The sequence below is a fragment of the Barbus barbus genome (genome assembly GCF_936440315.1).
Source record: "Barbus barbus genome assembly, chromosome: 1".
NCBI classification, from domain to species: Eukaryota; Metazoa; Chordata; class Actinopteri; order Cypriniformes; family Cyprinidae; genus Barbus; species Barbus barbus.
This window is the reverse complement of record NC_136729.1, coordinates 30826722-30852068: the sequence shown is the minus strand read 5'-3', so window position 1 is coordinate 30852068 and position 25347 is coordinate 30826722. Positions and strand designations below refer to the sequence as shown.

At 40.6% G+C, this 25347-nt stretch overlaps 1 protein-coding gene across 1 annotated transcript in view; it reads right to left on the bottom strand.

The window, feature by feature from the left end:
• LOC306866843 (N-acetyl-beta-glucosaminyl-glycoprotein 4-beta-N-acetylgalactosaminyltransferase 1-like) overlaps positions 1 to 25347 on the bottom strand; it is a gene marked incomplete at both ends in the record, with an annotated part of 122444 nt that overhangs the window by 21304 nt on the left and 75793 nt on the right. Inside the window, 4 exons of the mRNA XM_079412230.1 lie at positions 3173 to 3239; positions 17583 to 17661; positions 22749 to 22816; positions 24421 to 24521. Of these exons, the coding sequence (XP_079268356.1) occupies positions 3173 to 3239; positions 17583 to 17661; positions 22749 to 22816; positions 24421 to 24521 (315 nt within the window). The remainder of the gene's footprint in view (positions 1 to 3172; positions 3240 to 17582; positions 17662 to 22748; positions 22817 to 24420; positions 24522 to 25347) is intronic.

Here is a 25347-nt window from a genome sequence, read left to right as displayed (position 1 = left end):
TGAACCTTCTGCCACGGCCACCAGGACTCTTGGAACCAGTTCATTGGCTGGGCCGAGTACGCCCAAAACTCCCTGCACCAACCTGCCACTGGTATGACTCCGTTCCAGTGTGTACTCGGCTACAAACCGTCCCTGTTCCCCTGATCTGGGGAACCGTCGGATGTACCATCAGTAGACTACTGGTTCCGAGAGAGCGAGAGGTTCTGGGACGCTGCTCACCACCATCTTCAGCGAGCAGTGCGTAGGCGCAAGATGACAGCCGACCTTCGAGGATCCGAGGCGCCCCAGTACCAACCGGGACAGAAGGTCTGGCTGTCCACCAGGGACATCAGGATGCGCCTACCCTGCAAGAAATTAAGTCCCAGATTTGTTGGCCCCTTCACCATCATCAAGCAAATCAACCCGGTTACTTACCAACTCCAGCTTCCACCCCAGTACAAAATTCATCCCACGTTTCACGTATCCCTGCTCAAACCTTAACACTCTCCTGTCTCTCCCTCCACAGAGCCTGGCCCGACGGAGGAGCCCCCTCTCCCACTGATCCTGGAGGAGGGCGCCATCTATCATGTCAAGGAGATCTTGGACTCCCGGCACCGTGGTGGTCATCTAGAGTACCTCGTGGACTGGGAGGGCTACGGCCCAGAGGAGAGATCTTGGGTCCCCAGAGACGATGTACTAGATCTAGCCTTGCTCGAGGAGTTCCATGCCAGTCATCCCGATCGTCCTGCGCCCAGAGGAAGAGGTAGACCACCACGACGTCAGGTGGAGAAGGGGGTAATGTCACAGATTGGCCAGGCTCTGTCACCAGCCAGTCACAGCGCACTCCCTCACCTGAGTTCTAATCACCCGCACCTGCACATCACACTCAAGATTCAAGATTCTTATTTGTCACATACACAATTATACAGGGTATAACCAGCAGTGAAATGTAGGTACGGAGCGGCCTGAACTGAGTCCCTCTTCTGTAACACTGTACACATCACTGCTCTCTTGCTGGTTATACTACAACACTTATGGTGCTTTTCAACTGCATGGTACAGCACGGTACGGTTCAGTACGGCTCATTTTTGGGGGGTTTTCCACTGGTTACAGTACCTGGTACCTGGTACTTTTTTAGTACCACCTCGGCCGAGGTTCCAAGCGAGCCGTACCGTTACCAAAACATGACGTGTAAACTCTGCTGATCACTGATTGGCCGGAGAAAATCGTCACTGCCTGCGTCATTCAACTTGCGGCACAAGAAACAGACCCGCTAGATTTAAATCAGCACAGCCAGCGAAGGATTGAACGTAACTGTTTTGAATGAGCGCACCTTTTTTAAACAACCAAAAAATGGTTTCGTTGTCTGTTGAGGAAATACAGACGATAATAATGCGGTGTATGCCGCTCTTCCCCAGAGGGACCGGCCCTCAGAAGTCCTGGGCCATAGGCAGCAGGACATTTTAAGCCGAAGACTATCCAGCGAGAATGACGGTCTACTAAAGACTCACAACGCAGATCGACAGAAACACACATAGAGTAGCGGTTGCTGAATGACAAAAAGCTGACGCTGGTTCCTCCGCACGGATGGGCAAGATGTCACGGGCGGGTGACGTAATCGGACAGGAAGCATAAAAGCTTATGCTTCCTGTCCGATTACGTCACCCGCCCGTGACATCTCGCCCATCCATTGGACAGATTACACACGTGATTCAGAGCGCGGTCACGCTGAAGACGTTCCCATAGCGCTTCGACACAGTTCGAGTTCCTGAAGAGGAACTCTCAATAGCACAGATTCCTGTTGAAACGTATGGAATTCAGCAGCAAAATTTCACCTTACTGCACCTTAAGGGCATAATTTTTGCAATTTATTTTTCTGAGAATGTACAGTTTCAACTTTAGCAGTCAGAAACAATATTTCATTTTACTGTATCATTATTTGCTTAATTAATTTTTCCTTAGCTTTTTATAAATTAACATCACACTTTTTATGTTTCTTTGTCAATTAAAATCTTTTAAATATATATATTTTTCTTTTAAAATGTTGCACTGTTTTATATGTATAGCTGTACAGAATGCAAATACGCTTGGATATACATGTAAAATATTTTTGCCAATAATGAACACTAAAATAGTAAAAAAAAAAGAAAAAGAAAAAAAAAGAAGTGCAAATACAGACCCTTTAAATACAACAATGATCAATAATATAACCATAATTAACAAAATAATCATAATAAAAAACAAAAATAAAAATATGAAATAATAGAAATTATTATTACACAAAAGAAATTATGATTACACAATACAATGACTACAAAATACAAATAAACACATAAACAAAACAAATGGAAGGGAGACAGGTGCCAGTGACAGAGATAACTGACAGCTCGCCATACACTGTATTTGTTGTTAACAGAGCAGAAAGACAGCCAAAGCCAAACCACCCAGGAGATCTCTCTCCATCTGCATCTCCCTGATGACATGTCGAGAGGGAGAGTGTGTGTGTGTGCGCCTTACATGCAGTGCAGTCTTCCTTGAGGGAGTGGTCTGCGTGATTAATGATTAGGACACTCTGGAGTTGGCTTCGTATTCTCCGGTGAGCTGCATGGGATGGCGATGGAAGCTAATGCACATCCCCCTCTCCCTCAGCTTGTTAAGTATAGTGAGGATTTAATCGAAAAATTGCTTTCGTCTCAAATAATTATGTAAACGAAGCAAAGGAGGGGCATGGGGATTGTCTTTCTCTCTTTTTTCACTGTCCCTCTCTCACTTTGTGTCTCTACTTCCTCTTAAAAGCATGTGTAAATTAAAGTCAGCTCCATTGATGAATGGCAGTAATTTGAAGGGGAACATATGAACAAGTGTAATGCTTGATAAGACGATATGCGAAGGAACACAAAGTATATGCTGACTGTCAGGAGGCTCAGGGGCAAGTGTTTTCTAGTGATTACCTAGTTGCCACTGCCTACATTCAAATATAAGTACAATGACACTTTTCACGCAAACAGCAGAAGCTGTAATGTTCAGAGGCTGTGAATGTTAACTGCAATATTCAGATATGATTGGAACAGGCAGAGTTTGTAAATGGTACTCTTGAGAGTTCACTTCCATTTTCTGTTTTATCTTCCCTGAAATGCGCACATGTATTTTTAGCGTGAAAAAAAAAGAAAAAAAAAAAGGAAGGAGCTGTTACCTGTGTACAACGAGATATAGGCAGAGTCAATGACTTCATACTTCAGCCCAGGAAGGAAAGGTCTCCACTGCAAGATAAGAGAATGTAAAATTAAAATAAAATTAGTGAATAAAATTAATTATAAAATTAATGATTCACTAAAGAACTGTCAGGTTTATGTTCAAGAGTACTCTTCCTGTTCTGTTCATTATATTGCTCATGTTTTCTAGTTCCCTTTATTTATTTCTTGTTTCTTTGCTTGCTAGGTTTCTAAATATGTTGTTTTTTTGTTTCCATAGTTATCAATTCAGTTCAGCTGTGTCTTGTTTAGTTGCTTGTTTATTCCTGTGTATATAAACCGTCTCAGGTTAGGTATGTAACCATGGTTCCCTGAAGGGAACGAGACGCTGCGTCGAAACGCATATGGGAACGCCTTCAGCGTGACCAGGCTCTGAATATGATGTGTAATCAGTCAAACAAGGGCGAGGCGTCACGGGCGGGGTGACGTCACGACCAGGAAGCATATAAGCACGTGCGGCGGAGCCGGCTTCAGCTTCAAGTCATGAAGCAAGCGCTGGCTGGGATGCCGGAAGTGTGGCAACGCGACGCAGCGTCTCGTTCCCTTCAGGGAACCATGGTTACATACGTAACCTGAGACGTTCCCTTCCAGGAACTTCGAGCTGCGTCGAAACGCATATGGGAACGAGATACCAACGCCGCCAGACTGACAAGTCCCTGCCTGGTGTCAGGACGAAAGGACAGAGGAGCCGGGAGTGGCTCGGATGTCGAGGTCATAGAACCTAACGAAAGTCAGGGGCGTGGACCACCCAGCTGCGTTGCAGATGTCCTGCATGGAACACCTGCCCAGAAGGCCTTGGAGGCCGCCACACCTCGGGTTGAGTGCGCTCTGACTCCCACCGGCGGGGGGAGCTCAGAGGCCTCGTATGCCAAAGCCATGGCACCCACAATCCACCTACTAAGAGGAGGGCTTCGTAGCAGGAAGACCCCTCTTAGGCGGACCATAGCACACGGGCAGCTGGTCCGCTTTCTCCACAGGGAGGACCTGTGGATGTATGCGTCTAGTGCTCGCACTGGACACATACGGTTGTGCTTCTCCTGGTCTGGCTCCCCGAAGGGAGGAGGACAGAAGGCCTGCAGTACGACCGGCTGTGGAACGACCGATGGGACCTTCGGAACATACCCCACGCGGGGGTAGAGGAATACTTTCGCCGAACCGGGCGCAAAGTGAATAGAGGCCGTAGTCAGGGCCTGAAGGTCACTCACCCTCCTCAGAGAGGTGATAGCCAATAAGAAAACGGTCTTGATAGTGAGGAGTCTCTCAGTTATCTCCTGAATGGGCTCGAAAGGTGCATTGCACAGAGCCTCCAGAACCACAGCCAGATCCCACGTAGGGACAAGATCGTACCGGAGGCCTCAGCCTCAGCGCACCGCGGAGGAAACGTGTAACCAGGGGGTGTCTACCCACTGACTGGCCACCGGTAAGGGCGTGGTATGACGAAATAGCTGCCACGTAGACCTTAACAGTGTAATGGGTTACCCCTGCGGAGAAACGGGCCTGCAGGAACTCCAGTACTGCACCAACGGGGCAGTTGACTGGGTCGAGCTGGCGGTCCCCGCACCAAGAAGTGAAGAGACACATTCGGCAGCTCGCTGCCCAATGATCTTCTAAGGGAATCAGTCTCTCGAGACTGACCTCTGGGTTCAGAGAAGCGGCCAGACCACTGTCTCGATGCGGCGCTCCGGAATGAGACGCGTAATCTGGCGGCTGAGGCGAGTTTCTCGGCTCCGCGCTGCCGGGCGGACAAACCTGAGAAATATACTTGCTGGGACCGGCTGTGCCCTGGAACAGCGGCAGGGTCAGCAGACAAGTCCCTGGAGGGCACCGAGGTGAAGTGGTCACCGAGTGCCGCGGTGCAAGCCACTCCACCCCAGTAGGGGTCGCCCTCCGCGGTCCTGGGGCTCGCCCGTCAGGACCTTTTGCGCGAGGAGCTGGTATGCAGAGGAGGCTGCGCCCGCCCAGCAGCCACCTGAGTTTAGAGAGCGCGCATACCCTCTGCCCACCAAAGATGTTTTGCGTCTGTTCAACCCGCGGCATTGCCGCATACCCGCGCTCTTTCAGTTCCCGCGGGAACGAATGGCCGGGACGAAAAGATTTCACCCGCAATCTCGACACCTCGGTGAGGAGATCGGGGAAAACGGAAGGCTCCTGTGTTGAAGTAGCTCTCTGGGGCGAGAGAGGCGGCGAAACCTCGTCAACGCTCGTCACATCAACCTCCTCGGAGGACGCGGCGTCAAGCCCTCGTCTCGGGGGAAGAGACCGCTTCCGAACCGAGAGACGGGGTGCCAGATCAGGCGCGGGAGGAGATAGGGACATGCCCGTCTGACTCTCGCCAGCCAGATCAGCCTTTTTCTCTTTTTTTTCTCTCTGCAAGCCCCGCGAGTGCAGCCGCCGCTCTGCCTTTTTTTTTTCTCTCTGATTTAAAGGCAGAAACGGGACCGGCTTTATTCATTTTATGCTTGTGCAAACACTGCAGCTTACAAAGCTCATAGTTATATCATATTGGGGTGACAGAGGCGGCGAAACCTCGTGAACGCTCGTCACATCAACCTCCTCAGAGGAAGAGAGACGAAGCATTGAGCCCTCGTCTCGGGGGAAGAGACAGCTTCCACACCGAGAGACGGGGCGCCAGATCTGGCGGATACGGGAGGAGATAAGGACGTGCCCGTCTCACACTCGCCAGCCAGATCAGCCTGCGAGCCCCACGAGTGCAGCCGCCGCTCTGCCTCGGCAGCAGCGGGACCGGCACCGCGTGGGGAGCTCGCGAAGGCTCCCTTCTCGAAGAGAGCCCTCCGGGTGCGGAGACCGATTTTGCAGGCAGACCACGCAAAAATCGTGTGTGTCCTCGCTCGTGATATAGCGAGGGCAAGGATGCACACACGACTCAAAACGTGGTCTGAAAGCTTCACCCCTGAGCTTGCCCTTGGCTTTGGCATGATACTGAATGCTTTCCACTTAAAACTAGGACAAACAACAGTAAATAAGACTGACACACACAGAGCGCTTCGCTGAATGACAAAAAGCTGAAGCCGGCTCCGCCGCACGTGCTTATATGCTTCCTGGTTGTGACGTCACCCCGCCCGTGACGCCTCGCCCTTGTTTGACTGATTACACATCATATTCAGAGCCTGGTCACGCTGAAGGCGTTCCCATATGCGTTTCGACGCAGCTCGAAGTTCCTGGAAGGGAACCGTTTTTTTGGGGGTTTTTTTCAAATATTGAAATATTGATTGTTAACCACCAACAAATATATCATAAAATGAATTATTCTGTAACCACATGCAGTTCAAATTAACCAAATAACATTAATGAAATAAATAAAATAAACACCTATTGTTAATGCAAATATTTACCTGAATTAAATTTTTCACTAATCACCTTCAGCTCAGCTTAATAAAAATATCAATGAATATTATATATACATACATGTATGTGATCCTGGACCACATTTGTAGCAATAACTGACAATACATTACATTGGGCAAATATACATCCATGAGGATATTTTGTAAATTTTCTACCGTAAAACTTCATTTCTGATTAGTAAAATGCATTGCTAAGGACTTCATTTGGACAACTTTAAAGGTGATTTTCTCCATTTTTATTTTATTTTTTTGCACCCTCAGATTCCAGATTTTCAAATAGTTGTATCTCAGCCAAATATTGTCAGATTGTCAGATGATGTATAAATCTCAATTTAAAATTCTTTGACAAAAATTGTTTTGTGATCTGCATATACATACAGTCAAACCAAAAATTATTCAGATATAACACCAGATATAATGTTTTATATTTTTATACTAATTGGTGCAGGACACTACAGTTCATTTATGTAAGTGAGGATAGCATAATAAATTAAAATGTGACATTTTATACTCCAAAATTCTTCATACAGTGGACTACCAGTAAAATTGATAAAAATTTGGGACCAAAAATTATTCAGACACTTTGACCTGACCATGTTTTGCTTAAGTGCTTTCTTTAATTGCTAATGCGACCTTTTTACACCACAGACTGAACAAAATTAAGCATTGCTTGGTAATTGATCTTACAGATATAGATATCGTACCTCAAAGTGATGATGTTACTGATCATTTCCTTGTATCGTGCATGCTGCGTATTACTGATATTAGTTATATGGCTCCGCGTTATCGTCCGGGCAGAACTATTGTTCCAGCCACCAAAGACAGATTCACAAAATACCTGCCTGATTTATCTCAACTGCTTTGTGTACCCATAAATACACATGAACTAGACGAAATGACTAGCAACATGGGCACTACCTTATCTAATCCATTAGAAGCTGTTGCCCCCCTCAAATTGAAAACGGTTAGAGAAAAACGTACTGCGCCATGGTACAACAGTTATACCCATTCTCTCAAGAAAGAAACTCGTAATCTTGAGCGCAAATGGAGAAAAACTAAATTAGAAGTTTTTAGAATTGTGTGGAAAAACAGTATGTCCAGCTATAGACAGGCTCTAAAAGCCACTAGAGCAGAGCATATCCGCAAACTCATAGATAATAACCAAAACAATCCAAGGTTCTTATTTAGCACAGTGGCTAGATTAACAAATAAACAGACGCCACCCGATCTAAATATTCCCTCACAGTTTAATAGTAATGACTTTATGAATTTCTTTACTGATAAAATAGATAACATCAGAAATACAATATCAAATGTAGATTCTACTGCGTCTAGTATTTCAGCTTCATTCATCGCACCCAAAGAAACATTGCAGTGTTTTACAACTATAGGACAGGAAGAGCTAAATAAACTTATCAGTGTATCTAAACCAACAACGTGTTTATTAGATCCTGTACCCACTAAACTACTGAAGGAGTTGTTACCTGTAGCAGAAGAACCGCTTCTCAATATTATTAACTCATCGTTATCTTTAGGTCACGTCCCAAAACCATTCAAGCTGGCGGTTATTAAGCCTCTTATTAAGAAACCACAACTAGATTCTAATGAACTGGCAAATTACAAAGCCATTTCAAATCTTCCGTTTATGTCTAAAATATTGGATAAGTTATGTCTGCTCAATTGTGTTCCTACTTGCAAAAAAATTATCTCTATGAAGAATTTCAGTCAGGTTTCAGGCCTCACCATAGCACAGAAACTGCACTTGTTAAAATTACAAATGACTTGCTTCTTGCTTCAGACCAAGGCTGCATCTCATTGCTGGTATTACTTGATCTTAGTGCTGCGTTCGACACTATAGACCATGGCACTCATAGATCGATTACAAAACTATACTGGTATTCAAGGGCAGGCTTTAAGATGGTTTAGAGCCTACCTGTCCGATCGCTACCACTTTGTTCATTTAAATGGGGAGTCATCTCAATTATCAGCAGTAAAGTATGGAGTACCACAAGGATCTGTCCTAGGTCCTCTGCTATTTTCAATCTACATGTTGCCCCTTGGTAATATTATTAGAAAATACGGGATTAGTTTTCATTGTTATGCTGATGATACTCAACTATATATCTCATCAAGACCAGATGAAACTTCTCAACTATCTAAGCTAATAGATTGTGTAAAAAATGTAAAAGATTGGATGACCAATAATTTCCTCCTATTAAATTCAGATAATACAGAGATATTACTTATTGGACCAAAAAACAGTAAACAGAATCTCTTGGATTACAATTTGCAACTGTTACGTCCTCTAAAGTAAAAAATCTGGGTGTTATATTAGACAGCAACTTGTCCTTTGAAAATCATATTTCCCAAGTTACAAAAACAGCATTCCAACTTCTATCTTAGAAACATTGCCAAGCTTCGAAACATGCTACCTGTTTCTGATGCAGAAAAGCTAGTTCATGCATTCATTATCTCTAGACTGGACTATTGTAATGCACTGCTAGGTGGTTGTCCTGCATCTTCAATAAACAAGCTACAGATAGTCCAAAATGCAGAGGCTAGAGTTCTTACCAGGTCAAGAAAATATGATCATATTACCCCAATTTTACAGTCTCTGCACTGGCTACCTATTAAGTTCCATATCATTTACAAAATGGCCCTAAATAGTTTAGCTCCTGCGTACCTAACTCGTCTTCTACCACGGTACAATCCAACCCGCTCCCTAAGGTCGCAAAACTCTGGACTTTTGGTAGTACCTACGATAGCAAAGTCCACTAAAGGAGGTAGAGCTTTTTCACATTTGTCTCCCAAACTCTGGAATAGCCTTCCTGATAACGTTCGGGGTTCAGACACACTCTCTCTGTTTAAATCTAGATTAAAGACTGGGCGATTAAAGATCTCTTTAGCCAAGCATTCACATAATGCATTTTATAATCTTGTACTGCAGTTATATCTGATCAAATGTATATTATTATTATACTTTAGCTTGGGTTGAACAAACCATTTTTGCTTCGATGGAACAGCAGCTATGCTAATTATGTCTCTACTTGTTTCTCTGTTTCTGCCACAGGATGTAACTAGGAATTACAGAAGCTTCAGTCTGGATTAAACCCTTAAAAGATCTGAGATGACCGAACACCTGAGAAAAGATAATGCCAACCCCTCAGAGGACCTTAGAGGATGTCAATGCTCAGACAACATACAGAATTACCAAAATTTGCCATAAGTAAAATATATTAAGGTTCTGCAATATATAAATATATTGTGGAAACTTAATTTCCTGTAGAGCTGCTTTGGAACGGTTTGTAGGTCCTGGTCGAAACCAGAACACACACACACACACACACACACACACACACACATAATTTCAGACAAAACATTATCGAGCGGGAATCAAAGCTTCCCTCCTGCTGATCTCCTGTCCTAAATCTTCTGGTCTCAGGAGACCTCTAAAACCCAGAATATATTTGAGAAGAACATCTGGATGTCTTTAAAGAAGAGAACCTTCAGTGCTCGACCGGATTTATCATAAATAAAGTCGAACAGGGCAAAGACCTTGTCATCTGGGAAAACTCTGAAACAAACCCTCCCTGATTTTTCTTTCCATTAACGCAGTAATTCAATGATGTTATCTGCAGGGGAAGATGGTTTTACAGCCGACGTCTGAACTAAGACAATTCCCAGATCTCCATGAAAGTGACACTCGTGACCTCGCGTTTCTCTCCAAAAGAGGAATGCGCCTTTTTTGCTCTCTGACAGAAAAAGAGACGCAATGATTTGCTCAAGTATTTTAAAAGGGACAAATTATACTAGTTTCTGCTATTGAAGCAATATACTCGAAAACAATATATACAATATATTGTTAACATATATGAAGGTTTTCATGACATGTATAAGCTTGCTGTGTTATTGTAACTTATGGCATTGTTGTAATCTTTGGATGTATAACTTTATCTGATCACTAGTGTTCAGTTCACATGCTCGATGTGATTATTTAGAAGTAAGGATTGTTTCATCTAGGGCTTAACCGCGTAATGGATACAATTGATATATGTACTTTGGTTATGCAAAATTACGTGGTGTTTGATTTCAGATGAAAGCTCATTTCATCAGCAATAATCTAGTATGGATGAAAATGGTATTTTCCCATCATAATGTACAAATTAGGACACTTATAGGAATCTGCTAGGATGTGTGTGTTATTTTATGAAATAAGGCAGCAGATAATGTATGCACGGAAAGAAGCTGTGCAGGGCGGGGCTCTGCCCCACAGGAAGAATCCGATTGGGTCAGTCGTCCGTGGGTGGATCCCAAATCGGCCCGTTAAAAACAGATACCCAACTGTGTCTCAGAGTTGGGTTGTTGAAAAGAAAAGTTTAAGCTCAAGCTTAAGCTCAGCTCGCGCGGTGCTCTCAGTCATTTTAACATCATGATCGAGCAGTGAACTTAGATCAAGACTCAAACTTCCAAAGAACTTTAACATCTAAAGCCTCAGAAACTGAAACCAACTTCCTGGGAGCGTCATCAAGTCAGAACGAAGCCAACCAACCACTGAAGAGTATTCTCGTGACAACGACCTACCAAGCCGCCAATCCGATCTTTCCTGGACCGGGAAAGAATTGAACTCAACTGAAAGCCAGGAAAGTAAGACAATATCTCCTAAATCTGCTGGAACTGGTTGTATTTATCTTTTAAGAGTAAAGACAGAAGAGTTCCATGTGTGTGTGATTTCCCTCAGGTTGAAAACGAGCATTAGAACCTAAAACTCTCTTCAGATCAAAACAATTCATTGCAACGAATGTGTGTGTGTTGTTACATCTTCTGTTTGTGTCATTTAGCTTAGTATTGTGTTAGAGTAGTGAAATAAACTTTGATTCTATTAAGAAATCTCTTGTATGTTGCTATGTGATTTGCAAATCTTAATTACTTGCCAAAGATCGCGTTTACCTACGCTCATGAATTTGATAACTAATTATTTGGTTTGTTTTATCGTTGGCCGCGAATAAGATAAACAACATTGTTAAGAAATAACGGGCTGATTTTAATGCTTGCTTCTAAAGTTTACTACAGGTTTGTATCGTAAAAAGCAATAAAGCGTGCGATTGTGGTAGTTTACTGCATTCAGAAAGCAAGGTCTGAAATAGTGCTGTACAATTTGAGTTCAGCACAGATTTTTTGCCATATTTGCAGCCTTATCTGTGTATTTGCATAATTCCTTTAGTAAATCAAGAGCTTAAACAATGTAAAAGCGTATGCACATAAATGACACTATCAGCAGCCACAATTCATTCTTAGTGAATCACCCTCCATCCTCCCCTGTCTTTTTTTACTTTTGCCCTCACAATACATTGGGATGGCATTGGCTCTAGAAATATAGACACGTAGCAATTCTTATAAAGAGGCTCTACAATTACAACATCACTTCTCGGCCACTCTCACACAAGAGGTCATTTAGCAGTTGCATAACAATAACTCTTATCGAATTGATCTTCAGACACACACACTTCCACTCTCTCATTCACACACCAATGCCACAGTACACAAAGGCTTTCAGCAGTTCAGTCTGTACAGCTGAACAACGATTGAGAGAGTAATGGAAGGGGAAGAGACACAAGAAAAAAGAGAACAAAGAAAAAGAAAATAAGAGAGAAATTAATTCGAATTTGGAGCAGTTTGATGTCGACATTGCTTATAGTTTGACAGTTTCAGACCCAGAAAATGGTACATAACAGAGCAGTAGTGTCTATCAAACTCACTGTCGTTGCATACTAATTAGTCACGAGCACACACTCAAAAGATGAGCATTTAAAAGATTATTTGACTCAATTATGAATTCACTGATTTATTTGACCATCAAGGAATCTTGACAAAGACTCAATCCTGTTACGTGCCAGAATCAAACATCTAACACACATACCGTTACTTTCAACACATTGATGAGGGTTAGATTTAGACACACAAAACATAAACATCTGATACAGTTGTAGCATCTGCTTATGAATCAGTTGTAGCATCTGCTTATGATCCTTGATGGTCATTGGGACTTTATGTCTTAAGAGACCCCTTTTAGCCTTTGGACATTTGCATATAATTCACAGCCCTGGCCCCACATTCAACCTTTATATGGGTGCTAAATTGCCATTGGTTGCCCCCACTGTCTAAAAGACGTTAGACAGACAAATATGTTCTCTCCATGGGACTTCAAACACATTCCAGAGAACTAAATGACCCTTGATACCAGACACCAGCGGCCTGGCTGACCAGTGGACTACCTCCACGAGTACAACACACAACACACACGCACAGAGACATTTCCTTTATTTAGACCATAATTAATCAGTTACAAAGGTATCTGGTATAGGCACGTGTTGTTTGTATATTTCCATATTATATTAGCCTAGTGACCACTCGTTATTTGTATTGGTAAGCTCTAAATACTCATATTCAGGTGTATGGAATGTATCTCTGGTTTAATATCTGCTAGATGTCTCTTTCTTGATATCAAAATGATCTGCTCTTTATTTCTCAAACAATGATGTACACTGTGACCTCGTGAAATACATCATACTATTCTTACGGTACTGTGGGAAGAATTACACTGATCGAGCAGAACAGTCATAAAACATGCAAATGAGGTGTCAAGTGAGACAAAGAAACACTTTCCCGCTGAAACTATGTGCCTTGTTATTGGTCAGACTGACCAAGAATGGGTGTAACAGGGTCAGATAAAACTTCCCCACACCCAACAGGTGAGTTCTTCTCTTTACCTTCGGTGCCCTGGAGACACTCATCACCGTGGAGTCCGAGCTTCTGGCAGTTCTGAGTTCAGTAACTTTGGCGATTTAACTTCGGACCAATCAACCCGTGGCTGGAATGACGAAGCTTTCACTTCCAAAGGAATTCATCAAGAATCTACGCATTATACATGCAGCAGGACACTTTACTCAGCATCAACAAACCAGTGCAAGTAACTGCTTGTTAACTATTTAGATGCGCTTCTAGGCAGGTTGTGTTTAGCTGATGTGCAAATCCTGCCATTATGCTCTCTCTCTTGCGCGCGAGCGCTCTCTCTCTCTCTCTCTCTCTCTTGCGCGCTCTCACTCACTCTCTCTCTCTCTCTCTCCCCATGCCTTCCGTGCGTTGGCATCTATGTTTAATGTGTGTATGTTTGTGTTTAGTTCAATGTTACATGTTCCCCCTGTAGTGCAGTTTAATAAACATCCATATGTATTCACACTTGGTTGTCTGTGTCTGCAGCTCACAGAAACAAGGTCACTTTAACGTTCCGGTTTTGTTACATGCAAATGAGCGATGTATTAATAAGGAAATAATTTTTTGTGACCAGAGAAATCATTTTCCTTAGAGTCAATAGATGATTGAAACTGTCCGTACTGCGGACGAACAAATCCTTTTATTGTACTATTAATGCTACAGTTAATTCCTGAAGATGAGTATATAATTGATAACAACCCGTTATGATAAATTATGTTCATCTCACTTTGAGCTAATTTGCTACACAGTTTTCTTCAGTGTTTAGTATTCACCCTGTTGTTCTGCACAGCTTGTGCTTATCAAGGTCAGATCTGCCTTTTGGGAATCGATGGAGTGCAGTTACAGCACAATGTCAGATCTGAGGAGCCACAGATGCCTGTTTGCCCCCGGTGACATAATACACACACATGCACACACAAATATGACCATGCAAACAATCATGCACGGTCACACACACCTAAGCAGTATTATACACAGATCAAGGACTAGCTGTGCTGCAAACACTGTTCTTTGTCATTGCATGTATGACTAAAAATAATCATTAGATTCTTTGTAGTGATGAGAAAATAGGAGATAAAACAACCTGCTACGCTACCCAAGGTACATGATCCTTTTAAGTAGCAAAGACTACTACAAAGCTTTATCTGTTTTTGCACAAATAACTATACGCTGTCAATAGCAAACACAATGCAATTCCTAGAAAACAATGTGCAGCTTGCATGATATTGCACATATTGCATCATCTACAGATTTATTTCTCTTTTGTCTTGATGATGAATAAAACTGAGCCCATTCACTTTTGACTGGCAGCACTGTACATAATAGCTCATACTGCAAATGTCATATTGGATAGTTTCTGGTCAGACTACATCAGACAGACTTTATTAGATCTCTTTGTCCCTACAAATCCTGGGGATTCTGTTTAAATGCTAATCAGGCTCAGAATAACTGACGTAGGGTGCAACCATGAAAAGTTTAAGCACATGTGCACATCACAGAGGTTAGTCTACCTTTTCTGATTTAATATGTGTTATCGGTGCAATTGGGAATAGGGGAGAATCCTGGAGAAGCTGTGAGCCTGATAACATTGAACTTCTAAAGCATCTCCAGTGAAATCCACAGACTAGCCCGCTGCAGTTTGGTTAATAAATGAATTCCTGTGTTTGCCACAGATAATTAGCTGTTTTTGCTTTTTGGTGTATGGTCCCTGTTGACTCTCTAGCTGAGAATACCTCCAAGTTCAATGCATTTATTCATTGGGCTCCTCTCATGTCTTTGAACCGCCTCTTCTCCGGCACTCTGCAGTGAACATTAAATAAGGAGTGAAGCACAGCTGCGTCATCTTGGGCCTTCTCAGCCTCCAGGCACTGAAAGTTTTGTGCAGTGCGGATATAAAAAAAAAAACAAAAAAATCTTTATAAATGGTACAAAGAAAGTTGTGCAGGAAGGATCGCTTTCACATTAGAGTAGCATGTAGATAACAGCTTTAATACTCTTTTAAAAATGTTCAGTGTGTAAGACGGGCAAGGAAAGACGTGTAACAATTCAGCTGACATACTCTCTGAGTAGAAGTGAAACATCTATAGAAAATTACGCTAAATCCTTTATTTCCAATTAACAGCTTCACTATCAGTACCCTGTGCTGATTGTCCAGTCAAATGTGTGAAATAAAAGGGTCAAACTAACTGAATTTAATTCACTATTCTGTACTGTTATTCAGTTATCTAGTTTGTTCTTTTCTTTGACTGACTTCAGTTGAAGATTTACATTCAGATTAATAATTCATCAAAAGATTCCATCACAAAGAAATGAAGCGATCTAGAGGCCATGATTTAAGTTTACAAATGAGGCCACTATTCTGAAAAGCATCATAAGAAGCAGAGATGAGAAAGCTTTATTAACCTGAAACATTTAGGACTACACTTTTGTTCTTTAGTCATAATTGCTATGATAGATTATGCAATGTAAGATTTATTAATTCAGCAGATGCTTTTATCCAAAGTGATTTACAAATGAGGAATACTACAAAAAATGCACCGCATCATTGGGATACAGAATGAAAAGTGCTGTTATACAAAGCTCCAGAATTGACCTGAAACTTACGAGCCAGTAGAGAAATAAAGAGGAGAACCTGTGACCCTTTGAAACAACAGAAAGAGAATAGTACAGTTAAGTAAGTGCATTAAGAGCTGTGTCAGACCTTTTTTTGATGGTAGACTCAGGACTCAGCTGTTCTGATGGAGTTGGTAAGATTAATATGCTCTGCCAGGTTCGCTGAAGACCACCGCTGCCACTTTCTGGATCATTTGCAGTTGTTTGATTGCACATACAGCAAGGCTGGATTAAAGAGCGCTGCAGTAGTCTAGTCTAGGGATGACTAAAGCCTAGATGAGGAGTGGTGCAGCATGCTTAGGTAAGAAAGGTCTGATTTTACTGGAAAATCCATGTGCCTCAATGAAACAGTCGGCCCCAGAGATGTTGTCTGAATCCAAAAGAGGAGAGAACCGAACACGGCACCCTGAAGTTCCCCATGGTTAGATCTATTTTCCTGCTCTTTTGTTATTTATATTTAATATAAAGCTAAATTTAGCTTAGAATAAGCATATCTACAATGAAAATGGAGTGGAATAATGAAGAGGAAAAATAAACAAGTTAAATGATGTTAAATAACATGTTTGATTTCATATAAATATATATTTATATGCAGGGAGAGAGAGAGACAGAGGGTGCAACAGTATTTAAGGGGCTTAGATGGAAATGTATTAACAATGTATTAATTTATTTTTAATTATTATTATTATAATAATTGTATAAATTGTATTTCACAAACTATGTTTCCATTTAGGAGATTCTATTCATGCTTAGGTTTTACTATTGAATTTTGCTCTAAAGGAGAAAGAACACAAAATGATCTAATCTATTTTTAATCTATTCGTTTTCTATTCCATTATCAGCTCTCTCTCATTCTCTGTCTCACTGCCTCTCTTTGTTTGTCTTCTATTTTCTATCTTCTCCTAGATAATAAAATTACTGAAATGTGCTGGTTAAACTCTGCATCCTTTGGGTGCACTCCGGACATAATCAGTATATCAAAGAGCTTAATGCTGTTATACAACTCAAGGATATTGTAATGGATAGAGAAGCAGTATCTATAAATGTTTTAATGAGAAATGAGTTACAAAAGTAGTGGGCCAGTAGATGTTTGTTTGCTGTGGATATAGCCATTATATTTTTACTAAATTTGACATGTTTTGTACTGCTGTGATTATTCTGACCTGTTTTGTGGATTTAAGTGAAGCAGGCCATGGAAAATATTTCCCTGACTAATTTGCCACATTTCTCATCTTTCCACTTATTCAGCTTTATATAATGCAATAACTGAAAGAGAGGTAGAGAAAATAGTATAAGGCTATGGAAGCATAAGTGTAGCAGACCACTTAAACATAGAGTTCATTCATGACGCATCCCATACTTCAGTCTGTTTACTTAAAAATAAATGTACAATGATTAAAAAAAGCTCTGCCAGTCTAATGGAAAGGATACTAAAAGGTAGCAAAATGTCCTGACTAAAACAATATCAGGAAAAAGGTTTTACATACAATTTCTACACACTATGACTAAAAGTATGTTTTAATGACACTTTCACTGAAGTGATGGTGACACTTCAACGTACAGTAAATTACCAGAATTTTCCAAACTCTGGCTCTGTACTCACCCCCACCTCCACATGGTCTGAACCTCTGTCATCTTGCTTGTGCAAAACCTCAAAGTAGTATCGCCGCGAGGACATGAGACTGCAGAGAAAGGGAGAGAGGGGGGAAAGGAGGAGAATTAAAGTTAAAGAAAGAGAGGGCAGGGGACACTCTCAGAGAGCTTTAGAAGGACAGACCAGATGAGGAAAGAAAAAAGAGTGGCAGATGTGAAGATGAAAAATGCACATTGCACCATAGGGCACTGGAAGATGTGTACATTGTTAGTGACACAATCCCTAAGGTGCCTTCTCATCTACTCAAAGAAGCACTATGATCTTGTTCAACTACTAGAAAAACAGCGATTACTAGTTAAGTTAAAGGGGCAGTCGTGGCCTAATGGTTAGAGAGTTAGACTCAAGTGTCAGTACAAGCAGGATGGGGTAGGATTAAGGGATCTGAAACATGGTTATATAGAATAAGGCATTAATATGTGCTATATAAGGACTAATAAACAGCCAATATGATAGTAATATGCATGCTAATAAGCAACTGGTTAAAAGTGAGTAGTATTCCCTAATCTAAACTGTTACTGAAATCACATTACAGTATACTTTAGTTAACCTTCATTGCTTGTCAATACATTTGGCAGTACACTTTAACTGTATTTCAAAATGATACAAGTATATAATACATATTTCAAGACAACTGAATTTTACAAAAATACATATAAAGATGCATTTATGTCTTACTTAAGTAGGTCAAAAAAGCAATTGCATTTATCTGTATTTAATATAATCTAAAACCTATAATACATTTTCATTTAATCAATGAACATGCAAAGTGTCTGAAAACATTACATTCATTTCACACTAAAATAAAGTGCAAACGATGAGCCTTCTATGGGTGACCTCCAATAGTTGAATAGTTGATTAACATAAAACAAGTCAACATAATAATACAAAGCAATGGTGACAGTATCAAATTAAGCAATAAGGACAGAGAGGCTATGCCATTTGCTTGTTAAAAACAATGTGCTTGGTAAAAAATATTTTAGCAAATGTCACCCCAATGTTAAAGAAAAATTCAAAGAAACACCTTTCTAAACTCAGAAATGCTACTGCAGGTTTTTTCCCAAATAGTCTGTTTCTCTCTCTCTCCATCTGAATAATTTGGTAAAGTTATGCCACTTCGTACAAATAAAGATATTTCTAATGTCAGCTTCCAGGAGATTGTTTTAGTGTTGATAATTGGATGAAAACACTTGTGTAAACTATCTTTATGTATAAACAGAATTTATTTTAGCAAGATGATTTCATCTTAGAAAAGACACGTCACGGACAGACGTGAATAGCAGCTTGTATTATGACACATGATTATTCTTTAGATGTTCTTCTGGAGTTGCTTTGATTAAATCAGCCAAGTACAATTCATATTGCTCACTGTGACAGCATGAGAAGGCGAAGGCTGTGCTACAAAGACAACTGCCTTTGTGAAAAAGATGTGTTTAAATGTATTCAATTGTACTTCAAATCTTAGTCAATGAAATCAAAATCGACAATTCTATTATTGTTATTATTCAACATTCTTATTAAATGAAGGTTGTAATCTACAATAACATCCCCTTGCCCTCACCACAATGTCTCTTTAAGTCTCTGATGAGCTGTGTGATACAGGACAAAATCCCTCCTTCTAATGGCAGTTTGTTTTTCATGTGTACTGAGAGCTCAAGTCAATAAAGGTTTTAAGACACAAAAGAAAGGAGTGGCCAGTAGATCTGGGCTAGACTGAGACAGGCTTGAGGGGGTACAGAATGGAGTTTTAATTGGCTGACTAATTGCCTGGCTCCATCTGAAAGTGTTCTGCTCAATAACTGAATAGGACTGAGTGATGAGAGAGATAAAGAAAGAGTGTATTCAGGCAATGCCCACATGAACACACTCTCAACAGACTGCTGTAGCAACACAGTAAGCTTGTTTGAGATGTCAAACAACTCACAAGGGCAGACGTCTACATAAGCAAAATCTACATGAGGAAAAGCAGATTCTGCATTTGTTTTCTTTGTTCCCATGTAGTAGATGCATTTGAAATATTGCTTTTACATGAAGATAAATGGCATAATTCAACAACTGCTATTTACTGTAATTCTACAAAAATCTGTTTTTTCATCTATTTATAAGTGAAAAAAGAATTGACTTATAGAGTATGATGATAGTGTGCAGAAAAAATGGCATTACTCTAACATTTTAAAGTATATCAGAACAGCATTTTTTCTAAGCAAATGGAGTGTTCCACTGTAATGTCAGCAAAGCGGAAAGTTTGTCTGAAGACCTCACCTTCTGTCTTGTGGTACTCATTTCTGATTATAGTGTTTATTAGAAAGGGATTACTGATGTCCGTCATTCAAAAATGATACATTTAACCTCTACAAATGGTTCCTGCAAATTAACCATGTGTAAAGTTACACATCAACAGCAGCTTAGTTTAAATAACATTTTAAAAAGCATTAAATTCAGACCAATTCACTCATGTGCCACAATGCATTTCTCTCTGTAACCTTCATTTAATTATCAAACTTTCCTTTTTTTTGATGACTGCACCCACTATACTAACTTCATTTACGGATGCTTCAGACATTTGCATAAACCCAATGTAACAATGAAAGTAAGAGTTGGCACAAAAATTTGAATTAAAAACAAACCTTAGAAGGGAGATTGCTAACCGTTTTAAAATGCAAATTCCCTCTTGAGTAAAGTTTGTTTCTTGTTTGTTCATTTGTGCAATAAGTGAGTAATTTATGCACAGATTAGTGGATAACAAACAGACAGAACAATCAATGACTTCATCAGAATAAGAGTTGCCTTAACTGAATACAGAAAGAAGCTCTGCAACATAATAATATAATCCACTGAATTTGACAGTATAAAATTTAGGATGGAGCTTTGGGATTACACTTTACTTTTGTATTAAACTTACAGTAAATTATACATTATTTACCTTATTTATGTACGTTAATTATAGCACTGTTAAACTTACAATTTAGATACATATCCAAAAAGTGCTAATGTAAATGTACTAGTATTAGAATTCAATTTGATGGATGTCGTTTTATAAATTTAGTGAACTGAAACTGCTTTTAACATCCCCTAGCACACTTGTGACAGATACTTCTAGAATGTCAAGAGAGGTTGACCTCTGCTGGCCCTGCAGAACTGGCATATTCCCATAAATGTCACATGCAATATCTGAGACTCCTGGAGTTACTCTGCCCTTTCTTTCTTTCAGCCATGGAGGGCAAATCAGATATACTCTATTCTATTTTGTAAGTAATAAAAGACTTTACAGTACACACTGTATATGCACAAGAATAAGACACAGAGTCTCATTTGCTAATGACGATAATAATAAATGTATTGTTATAATAATAGCATGACAATACAGTCTTATTTCAGAATAACAACAATTATCTGGGATAGGTTCTGCATAAAAATGCAGTCAATAATGAGTAGGCTAGTCCTCTATATAAGACGTTTTTCATTTTGGTTCTCAGAGTGGTGCTCTCAAAATTTTTGCTGAATGTCATCTTGTGTGAGAGCACATCTATACAGAGAAAGAAAGAAAATGCAAGCACAAAATAGATTAAGGAGAGTTTGTGTGGAAAGCCTTTATATGGAAATTGTTTAGGCAATTATTATAAATTTTACTACTATGTACCATGGATTATGATAATTACTACATAATCCACATTCATCAACATAAATAGAAACAACAAAACAAAACACAAATTCAATCCGATGTAAATTCTGCACAATATTTTTTTATGCCTTCAAAAAATCTTTGTGTCTCAGTCCCAACAAATAATAGCATCTCAGTGAAACTGCAGGCACGGAGCTGATGACATTTTAACATCATCTCTCCATCTGACATTTCCACCGGCTTGCTATCTCTACTGTGAGTAACATGCTTTGTAAAGAACATCTTCCTAGTTTCTGTCATCCGCGACTGATAGGCATGTCTCGCCTCTTGTTTGCTCTGTAAACTTTTCACCGTAGTTCATTAGTGCATTATTTTGCCCAGCAACTGTGGGAATTCCAGACGATCCTGTCAGACATCTGCCCTGCTTACGCTCTAAAATCCAGCCCATTAGTCTTTACGATGCAACGACCTACTCTGCTCTGTCTGTGTCACCAAACTAACAAGCTCCAATTGAAGGGCAAAATGAAAGCAAACAGAGAACTGAGGTAGGTAGACAGAAAGTCGTCTAACTTGGGCTGCATAGAAGTCAAAAATTTATATCCTGACATCCTCAACTAGAAAAGCAGAGGATATCAAAGACACTCTTGTGGCAGTTTGAACCGGTGCCAGGCCATTGTCAAAGCTCAGTGAAAAGAGGAGGCACTTCTCTGTGTTTCCCTCTGGAGTGCCAATAAGCTTGCTCATTTTTTATTGGCACTAAAATATTCTGGAACATGTACATACTCGCTTTTAGACTGACACTGCTGATGAATAATTCAATGCCACACACCACTTACACTGAAGCTCCACTGAAGCACCAATCAACAGTGGTTGGAGAAGACCGACAAGGGCGATTAAAACAGACGAGATGACACTTCACTCTGAAAAACTACTATTTAATATGTCCCTTGCGATTCACAATCACACTGTCAGTACACCTATTGGGCAGCGTGCTTGTTACAGTAACTCCCCCTGACGTTTGTTCATTTAACAGTGAAGTTGAGCATGTGCTGTCTTCGATGTCTTGTAACAACCTTATATTGATTACGAGCTTAAAGCAATGACAATGAATGTCTGAATATATCTAGTATGTTTTTACTCATTCACAAAGTTTGATGGCATTTAAACTCACATTACAAATCACAATAGATGTGGGATGGATTTGCATGTTTAGACCTGCTGCTGAACATCAAAAGAAGTGAAAAACGAAGAAAAAAAATAACCTGTGAAGTGTTCATTTAAAAAAGAAATGACAAGAAAATGTGTTACTTACCACAACTGTGTGATTGGCACATCTTGTTTCACTCATTGCTCCTCATCCAGAGCACAGCATACTTAACATATTTACTGTATAACTGTACCTTTCCATGTTGAAGACAATCCACTGTGTTATATTCTCCTAATATGCATTTAATCATGGTGGTAAATCCAGGAAAGATATGCTGTATGACACTCACCGCACAGGTTTGGAAGTTTGAGATCTGAACTTGCTGAACTCTCCTGGAGCTGTCCACTCTGAGCCATGCTACATGACAACAGACAACAGAGACTGTAACTCATCTCTAGCCACACACACAGGACACACAATATTCAGGGTTGTGCTATTCAGAATTGAACTGAGAATGCATTTTGAATTCCAATCAAATTCCTGAATTTGAAGTTAAATTGAGGTAGAAAATAGGAAGCAGCCTTGCAATTTGAATTTGAATGTGAGGAAGCAGAATAAAATGAATTGAAATTGAAAGTAATATCATGGCAAACTTTAAATGAAGTAGACAGACAGACAGACAGACAGACAGACAGACAGATAGATTATATAGTGGAGATCAAAATTAAAGAACAATCTATAAATACTTGATTTTTTTCTGAAATATTGTAAATCTTCATCACTCACGAAGGAATGAAGGAATATCAGCTGTAGGTATACCACTGTTCTACTAACATAGTTTGGTGACTAGTGGGTTTCTTAGCCATAATTTTGTCACCAAAGATTTTCCAGATATTTTCAATCGAGTTTAGATCAGGCCTCTGGGCCGTCCATTTACCTGTTTTGCAGTGTGAAGAGGACATTTTCCTGCATGAAAATTGCAGACTGATTAGGAGATGCTTGCAGGGAAGGAACTGCATGTTGCTGAAGGAGGTTCTGATAAACAATTGCATTCACTCTGCCATGTCTCTGTATAAGAGGACCAACTCCTGCTGCAGAAAACATCCCCCAACATGACACTTCCTCCTACACCTTTCACTGACTTCTTTACGCACTTGACTTCAGTCTTTCCCCAGTTTGACGCCAAACAAAATGTTTCCCATCAGACCCTAATAAATCAAACATGCTCTCGTTACTCAAGTGAACATTGGACCAGTTATCCTTTGTCCACACATCATGCTCCTCAGCAAAAGGTGAGCTTAGCCTTTTGATTCTCTCTGCTGATGAGAGATTTTGTCACTGCAGCGTTCACTTAGTCCGACTTCTCTTTAACTTGCAGACATATCCATACCCTGTTCAGCACTGAACTGGCAAGCAATTCCAGCTGCAGTGTTGAACCGATACCCCATTGAGAGTCTCCGCATTATACTCTACTCTCATGCATTTGTCTTATGTGGACGACCAGCCTTTTTGGGGGACTTGAATGAATTAGTGTCATTGTAAAGCTACAATATTCGAGAAATCACAGATTTGAAACGACCAACTTCTCAACCAACCTTTGGCCTTCATCTAGACAACCTCCTGTCACAGGGTTTCATTCACTTTAGAGTGGCCTGCCATCTTGCAGTCTCAGTGAAAATGGGAGGAATGCTGCCAGTTAAATGGGCTTTGTCAGAAAATTAAGGAAATTAGCACGAGGTGCCAGATTAACACCAATAACTTGTAGGTATCTGTAAGTGTTCTCTAATTTTGATCAGTTATTTTTCAAATATCTCATTTAAGATTTTATACTGTTCTTCAGAATACAATTAATGTATGAAACATCCTTAAAAAAACTAACCTTCTGCTCCTTATAGGACTAAGTAGTGACCTAGAAATTTAGAAAATTGTAGGTTGTTCTGTAATTTTGATCTCCACTGTATAGACAGATAGATCAGAAGTGCAGCCAGGTTTATTTAAGGGTCATATATCATAGTACACACCTTTCCCACGTACACCAGGAGCCGGGCATTGAGTGGACTCTCATCTGAGCTCAGCCACAGTTCAGAGTTATCATCCGATGCTATGGAAAACTGGAAATCCCCTGAAATAAATAATTGATTATTTACAGAGAGTACTGTATAACCATATGACCTAACCTGCAGGTTATGAATTCTAAGCTTGCTTTGATAAGATGTTGTTTTCACAAGTTCACACATATAATTAGCTGGACTATAGTAATGTGTATTTGGCGAGTAATAATGCATAGTTGGCGTGCTGTCCTGGGGAAGGGCTCTGAGCTCAGGAATGGCCCGAACCCAGAGTACTCCCCCGTATAAGTGTGGTAAGAACTCAGTGGAGAAGGGGTGGTGGAGGGATGCTGATTAACCGTCAATGGATAGAGGTAAGTCAGCTGTATTTATACCTGTGCGTTGATTAACTTGAGTGCGTTCCTCTTGTGTTAATTAGGCTAAGTATCTGACGTGCTCCTCCCGAACTTTGTTAATAAAACAACATTCGTCAGTCACAGGTATCTCACAGCAGTCTATAACCCAGTAGTGCTACCCAGTGGCTTTATTCTGCTTGTCAGTATTTCTCTAGTATATACCTCAAACTGACAATCGTTTTTTCCTTCTCTTATTGTCTTGTGAGCTTGTGCGCCAGTCAAAAGCCTGACTCAGCGACCCTAGTTATTTGCTAATGAAAACAATCTCATAACTTTTCCCCCGCAAACACGAGCATGCCTGCATGCATCAAGTCTCATATAGTAGTCCTCGCAGCAGCTTTTCTTATCAGGTTAGGCAGAGAGTGCAGAATTTGCTGACTGTAGGGGATTTACTGAAATAACGGTTTCTGTGTGCATTTAGACGTCAGCTTGGGCAACGTTCAGGTCTCTTACACCTCACTCAAACTTGCTTTGAGGAACACTT